This window comes from Lynx canadensis, chromosome B1 (assembly GCF_007474595.2).
Source record: "Lynx canadensis isolate LIC74 chromosome B1, mLynCan4.pri.v2, whole genome shotgun sequence".
Classification (NCBI taxonomy): domain Eukaryota; kingdom Metazoa; phylum Chordata; class Mammalia; order Carnivora; family Felidae; genus Lynx; species Lynx canadensis.
Genome location: NC_044306.2, coordinates 148,925,988 through 148,933,825, shown reverse-complemented (window position 1 = coordinate 148,933,825; position 7,838 = coordinate 148,925,988). Strand labels below are relative to the sequence as shown.

At 40.9% G+C, this 7,838-nt stretch overlaps 1 protein-coding gene across 1 annotated transcript; it reads left to right on the top strand.

Moving 5' to 3' along the window:
* The first annotated feature begins 876 nt into the window (after positions 1–876).
* UTP3 (UTP3 small subunit processome component) lies at positions 877–2,638 on the top strand. Its single transcript, XM_030313735.1, has one exon. The coding sequence runs from the start codon at positions 1,130–1,132 to the stop codon at positions 2,570–2,572; it is 1,443 nt and encodes a 480-aa protein (XP_030169595.1). The 5' UTR covers positions 877–1,129; the 3' UTR covers positions 2,573–2,638.
* Positions 2,639–7,838: the final 5,200 nt, after the last annotated feature.

Sequence of the window (7,838 nt, the reverse complement as noted above, 5' to 3'; positions counted from 1 at the left end):
CGAGTGTTTCCGGCAGCTGAACGCTGCGTAACACTGGACGAAAGTTCACAATCCCTATCCCATTTAGAATTGCCAAGAGTCGTCAGATTGATTAACGCGTGTCCCTCGCGAGGCCACAAATTGCTTAAATGCGGGAACAGCGTCTGCTTTTGCCCACCATTGTCTTCCCAGAGTCTCACTCACTGTCTCATGCTTAATAAATGTTGAAGAATTAAATAAAGGGTCCGCCCCTGAGAGTGACAGGTCCAAACATCTTGGATGAACTTTGTCCACTAAAAAAAAGTCGTGCGGTGCCTTCTGCAGCCAACTTGAGTTCCTGGGAGAGTCAAATCCTAGAACAGGGCGCTCGGCACCGACACCCCTCGGGGACACCCTGAGAGACCCAAATCACCGCCGAGTCACCGAGCCCTGATGGGGCAGAGAGCTGGAGATGGGCTAATCCGAGGCTCTGCCAGGATTCTCGAGGCCAGCGGCGCCGTCACGGCCTCAGGTTATGGTGCCCAGATATAGAGTATTTGGACTTTGTGGAGAGAAAACAACATGTTTAACTTCTAGGCTGATAGGCGGAGAAGGTAGATAACAATTCCAGAACCTAGAGAGCTCCCATAGAGCTACGCTCCTCTCCAGGTCGGAAACGCCCGGTACATGCGCAGTACAACTAGCCCGGAGCCTCTCCTACGCGAAGAGATAGAGCCCCCTCTACCGGCCCCCACGACTTCGCCTCGCCGTCCCTCAAGATCCCGCGTCCCATCCACGCCTAGACTCGCGAGAGTAAGAAGTCTCAAAGGGCTCTACGGAACGGAACTTCCAGTATTTATTGTTCCTACACGGAAGGATTTTAATTCACCGGAATAGATTGGCATTAAAGTGCAAAAGCGAAAACGGAAGAGCTCCTAACGTGACAAAGCTTACGGGACTGAGCGGAAGTCTTAGTTCACTCCCCAAGCGGAGAGGATCCTGGGGCCCGGAAGGAGGTGGAATCTATAGCCGACCTGTTTGCCTGTACACTCGCCTGGGAGGAGAGCGCGTGGCTGTTCAAAGAGGCGTGTTACTGGAGCGCGTGGCTCGTGCGCTGAGGTCAGAGGTGGCCAAAAGCCCGACGTCTGTGTAGAACTTGAGACCGTGAGTTATGGTGGGGAGATCGCGGCGGCGCGGAGCGGCCAAGTGGGCAGCTATGCGAGCCAAGGCAGGTCCCGGCCCAGCGGACGAAAATGAAGACGATTTAGAATTGCCACCGTCGCCAGGGGACTCCAGCTACTATCAAGATAAGGTAGATGATTTCCATGAGGCCCGATCTCGGGCCGTCTTGTCTAAAGGCTGGAGCGAAATGGAGAGTGGGGACGAGGAGGAGGATGGCGATGAGGAGGAGGAGGTTCTAGCCCTAGATATTGCTGATGAGGACGATGAAGATGGAGAGAGTGCGGAGGAGGAGGAAGATGATGATGATGATGATGATGATGGTGGGAGCTCCGTGCAGAGTGAGGCCGAGGCATCTGTGGATCCCAGTTTGTCGTGGGGTCAGAGGAAAAAACTTTACTATGACACAGACTACGGTTCCAAGCCCCGAAACCGACAAAGTCAACAAGAAGTAGAGGAGGAGGAAAGAGAGGAGGAAGAAGAAGCACAGCTCATACAGCGGCGCCTTGCCCAAGGCCTGCAAGAGGATGATTTTGGGGTGACCTGGGTAGAGGCCTTTGCAAAACCTGTACGTCAAGTAGATGAGGCTGAGACCCGGGTCGTGAAGGATCTGGCGAAAGTTTCAGTGAAAGAGAAGCTGAAGATGCTGCGGAAAGAATCACCAGAGCTCTTGGAACTGATAGAAGACCTGAAAGTTAAGTTGACAGAGGTGAAGGATGAGCTGGAGCCATTGCTACAGTTGGTGGAGCAAGGGATCATTCCATCTGGAAAAGGAAGCCAATACCTGAGGACCAAGTACAATCTCTATTTGAACTACTGCTCCAACATCAGTTTTTATTTGATCCTGAAAGCCAGGAGAGTCCCTGCACATGGACATCCTGTCATAGAAAGGCTTGTTACCTACCGAAATTTGATCAACAAGTTGTCGGTTGTAGATCAGAAGCTGTCTTCTGAAATTCGTCATCTACTCACAGTTAAGGATGATGCTGGAAAGAAAGAACTGAGTTTAAAAGTAAAATCCACCAAGGCCAAGCCAAAATCTGTTTCAGAGACTGCTGCTGCTGCTGCCTCTGCTGTTACAGATATTTCTGATGATTCTGATTTTGATGAAGAAGCTGCACTGAAATACTATAGAGAAATAGAAGACAAGCAAAAGTTGAAGAGAAAGAAAGAAGAAAATAGCACTGAAGAACAGGCTCTTGAAGATCAAAATGCAAAGAGAGCCATTACTTATCAGATTGCTAAAAATAGGGGACTTACACCTAGGAGAAAGAAGATTGATCGGAATCCTAGAGTCAAACACCGGGAGAAGTTCAGAAGAGCCAAAATTCGCAGAAGAGGCCAAGTTCGTGAAGTTCGTAGAGAAGAGCAACGTTATAGTGGTGAACTCTCTGGCATTCGTGCAGGAGTTAAAAAGAGCATTAAGCTTAAATAAAGTTTTCACTTAGCTTAAGTTTTTTGGCAATAACTTTAGATCAATAAATTTTTATTTTTAACCGAAGTTATTGTATTGATATATAATACCTAACCCTAAATTTTAAAAATTCTTGTCGAGGGGATATTTGGGTTGTTGTTCAATTTTATTTTATTATTATGATTTTTTTTTTTTTGGTCCTTTGAAGTCATACTAAAAAATAGTATGGAGGTAGTACTTTTATATTTGGAAGCAATATGAAAGTACTTGGGAAAAACGGAGGTGTTGAAAAAAGTAATCTGTCAAATAGTAGTCTGAAAATTTCACAGATGGTTGTGAAGCAACAGTCAAACTTAGAACACTTAATATTTTTCTTGTAAAGTGAAAAGAATGTACCTTTGCAATCATCTTATTTGTAAGAGTCTGTAAAACAGTTCTGACACATATTTCACTTACCTAAGTGTAATTCATGAGCAGGATACTTGTTAATAGGTTTGTCAACTTAAAGATTGTGTACATTGTGTGTAGTAAAAGCTTAGGAATGTAGAGGAACTTCGGTTAAAAGTAGAAAGAGATATACTTTAATTACATTAATTGTGAATATTTCTATAGTCAATGTGGTAAATAAGGTAAAAATTCCATTTTCCATACTGTACTGGTGACTTGTAGCAGTTGCTGTTTGTATACTCCATTTGCTGAAAATTTGGTAGTTTTACTGCTAGGTAAGTGACAAATTTAAATAGTAAAAAAGTTACATTTTTCTTTAGTTACCCTGGTTTTTACAGTAGGAAAGAGATGCTGCGATGGTGAACTAATTTTTTTTAATATTTGGGGAGAGTGCAAGGGGGGAGGGGTGCAGAGAGGGGGACAGAGGACCCAAAGCGGCTCTGTGCTGACTGGCTGACAGCAGCAAGTCCGATGTGGGGCTCAGACTCATGAACCACAAGATCATGACCTAAGGCGAAGTCAGATGCTCAACCAGCTGAGCCACCCAGGTGCCCGTGAGATGAAAATGAAAAATAGTTGGGATGATGCCAGGAAAGGAAATGACAGGACTAGAGAAGGAATGCACAAAAGATGTTCTAACTATGCCACTGTTCATTAAATAATATCTAGCTGCTAGAGATGCAGAGATGATCCCTGGTTAATATTTATTAGACAATTGCCTTGTACCAGTTGTGTGTCACCAAATTTAACCTTTACAATAACTTTCTGAGGCGTGGTACTGTTCTCCATGTATCGTTTATGAGGATGCTGAAATTCCAGGAGGTTAACTTTATAAAGGACACACACTTGGGATTTGGACCCAGACAGGCTTAATAGGAGCCTTCATTATCTTTATCTCTGGCTTACAGCTTTCTCAGTAGCACGTGTCAAGTAATTTTATCTTTTGTTTCCTCATAAAGAGGTTGGTTGGAAATAAAATGAAAACTTAGTAAGTGCTAAGGTACTTTTGTAAGCACTTTAGTGTACTTAGTTTCTTATTCCTCACAACTCTTGTACAGTAAATTCTATTAGCCATATTTTAAAGATGAGGAAATTGTGACCCAGAAAAACAACTTTCTGAAGGTCATATAGCTATTTAGTAGAGTCAGGATTTCAATGCAGCTTTTCTGGCTTCAAAGCCCCATCCTACACTTCCTTTTCTGATACAATAGAAAAAGTAAAGGTTTTGCAGTTTGGGTGTTTTTGCGTTAATTACTTGATGTCAGACTCCTTCATCTGCATGGTACAATTATTATACCTACCTTGGAGAGGTGATATAACAATGGTTAAGAGCTGTGAGATAATAGAAAATAGATGTATTGGCTCTGTTCCGATTCTTGGAACAGTAAACCCTTGTTAATTCCCAAGTGATAAGAGCACTCGGAGCATCTTTTGTTCTTTATTTTTTTTTAATGTTTATTTTGAGAGAGATAGAGTGCACACACATGAGCAGGGGAGAGGCAGAGAGAGAGGGAAAGAATCTCAGGTGGGCTTTACACTTGCTGCAGAACCCAACCTGGGGCTCAATCCCACGACTGTGAATGATCTGAGCTGAAAGGTAACTGTGGGTGGGCTCCTGGCATGGCTTTTGGATGATGGTGATGGCTCACCAGAAAGACCAGGCCATAATTGGAAGCTTGGAATTTTCAGCCCCACTCCCCATTCTCTGGAGAGAGGAGAGAGGTTGGAAATGGAACTGATGATTGATTATGCTTATGTGAAAAAGCCTCTGTAAAATCCCAATAGTATGAAGTTCAAAGGAGCTTCCAGATGGGTGAATGCATCCACACCGGAGGGTGATGCTCTCCAACTTCATGGGGGCAGAAGCTTCTGTGCTTGGCACCCTCCCACACCTCACCCTATGCATCTTTTCATCTGACTATTCATCTGTATCCTTTATCCATATCATAAAGGTATCATTTATACCTTTAAACTGGTAATAAACATAAGTGTTTGCATGAGTTCTGTGAGACACTCTAGCAAATTAATTGGACCCAGGAAGGGGGTCATGGGAACCTCAGATTATAGCTGATCAGTCAGAACCACGGCAACAACTTGAATTATCTCCAGGTAGAGAGTGTCAGAATTGAGTTAAATTGTACAACACCCAACACAATTGCTTGGTGGGGGGGGGGGTGGAATTCACATCTGGTGTCAGAAGTATTGTGAGTATAGCTGTAGTGTAAAGGAGAAACAGGTGTAAAACAGTTTTCCCAATTCGAGGGTAGACTAGATTATCCAAGTTCCTAACCCAGTTCCATCACTTAGTCTATGATTTGGGGTAAGTTGCTTCATCTCTCCATTCCTTAGTTTTTCATATAAACTGCAATTATTAGTAGTACCTACTTCACAGAGTTTTTATGAGGATTAATATAATTAAATTGTTAATTAATGTAAAGCACTTAGAACAATCCCTGTTATACAATAATCACCTAGTAAGTGTTGGCTCTTACTATAGTGTGAGAATTAACACATCTCACACACAGGTGCTGAGTGAAATGTAGCTAATAGTATAGCGATTCCTATCATTGCACAAATACAGAGAATAAAGTGTAGATATATGTAAAAGTGATTCAGATATTTAATGTCCTAAGTTTAGAAGAAGAGGGGAGCTTTGGGTGACTTGAAATACAGAAAATCTGGCACAAGACAAAAAGCAAGGAAATGAAGTTAGACTTAAAAAGATTTTCTATGTCAAATCCCTGCCAGATGTACAATGTTGTGGTGAGGAAAAAATGTTTTAAAGGAAGAAAAGCCTTCCATTTAGGAAAGTGGAAAAAAGTTATGCCTGTTAAGTATTCCCCCAAATGTATCAAGTACTCCTTCAGAGACCTCACAATACATTATAAACGTTAATTCATTCTGGAAAAGCTAGGCCATAGATGGTGCTATCCTGATTCCGAACATAAAAAATGACCTTGCCTGATATGAACTGATAGCTAATGAAGTAACAAAGACTGCTGTATATGATATTTATGTCACCCAAATTTTGTATTTACTCAAAGAGAACTGAGATGTGCTGGGAATCGTCATAACACGGGAATGATAAATTGCTAACTACTCAATGTGATCACTTACCATAGTGACTCCTTTGTGAACTTCGGGGAGTCTCATGGGTAACAGTTCCAATAAAATAGATTACTGGTTTCTGGCATCAGTCCAAGGCAACAACCTGTTTTACGTCAGCATGTTAAGCTATGGGTAACTATTGATAATAAAAATATTAAAAATTAAAGTGGAAGAAAATACCAAATTAGTGATCCAGTGACTTACTCTACCTGCTGACTAGCTTTGAGATAGTTTCTCTAAGCCACTGTTTCTTACCTATATTCTTATGAAGGAATTAATGTATCCTTTAATTTTTGTGTAGAAATAAATTTATTTGCTTATCAGACCTCAATGGTCAAAGCTTTTGGCAAACTGGGAAATTACTTTTTGTGATCCTAAACATAAAAAATAGCTTCGGTAACTTGAATAATTATACTCACATATCTGACACAAAAAAATAAATTCCATCTCTGAGGAGTAGCTGAGTTGCCTATTCTTTCCTTGTCTAAAATAAAAGAATTTTAAGTTAATGTTACAGTAATATGTTAACATTACCAAAGTAATTCAAGAAAGGTGAAGGTCAGTATAATTTACATCTCAGAGATAACAATGAGGAACATGTACCACTGTCTGAATAATAAATGATTCCCCCAAAATCATGTAGGATTCAACTAAAGTTCCAAATCATTCAAGCTGAAAGTTGCTTCAGGTAATAAATCATACTTTAAAAAATTCTTTTAGGTAGTGATTCTTTTTAACACATTTGCATTTTGCCATTAAATGTGTAAACACAGAAACATAAAAAATTTAACACCACCCAAATCAACAAACATTAACATGTATGTTTTAAATTTTGCTTAAAGTTTGGGGTGCATGGGTGGCTCAGTCAGGTAAGCATCTGACTTCAGCTCAGGTCATGATCTTGCAGTCCATGAGGTCGAGCTCCGTGTCAGGCTCTGTGTTGACAGCTCAGAGCCTGAAACCTGCTTGGGATTCTGTGTCTCCCTCTCTCTGCCCCTGCCCCACTCACACTCTGTCTCTCAAAAATGAGTAAATGTTAAAAAAAAAAAAATTCATCAATTTTGCTTAAAGTATATTTTCTCAATATCAAAGTTTTTAATTTGATATAGTTACTTTAGCTATGCATTGCAGATATGTTTTCTGGATTCCTTTATTCGTTTTTGAAGAAGAAAATGACTTTTTTACATGGGTTTCTATTTAAAGCTTTAAGTGATAGTAAATACTAAGAATAAATATTTTCAAAACTACAAACAAAACAACAAAAAACTCTGGAGGAAACGAATAAAATGGTCTGCCTTAAATAATACAGGGTAGCAATTAGGAGTTTGACCTCTGGAGCCAGATTGTTTAAATCCCAGGGTCACCACTTACAGTGTGTCTTTGGCCTACTTAATCTCCATCCCAGTTTCCTCACATTGGATAATATATGATGTTATAGCCATTTAAGTAGTTAAACCATATAATGTACATTTAGAATAGCACTTGGCAGGTAGTTAAGTGCTTAGTGTTAGTTACTGTTAATCCATTTAAAAAAATTACTCCACTTGAGTTAATTTTCTCCTTGGATCTATCATATCACAGTGCTACAATCCAGAGTGCCTAATGTGGTAGGTTTAAAAAGCAGATTTCTGTGCCCTACTATCACAGATTCTGATTTAGCTGACTTGGTGTTGACTTAGGGACTTGTATTTTTAACAGGGACCTCAGATGATCCTGATCCAGATGGTCTACA

Coding starts and splice junctions, on each gene's coding strand:
- UTP3 (XM_030313735.1), top strand. CDS start 1,130: ATGGTGGGGAGATCGCGGCGGCGCGGAGCGGCCAAGTGGGCAGCTATG.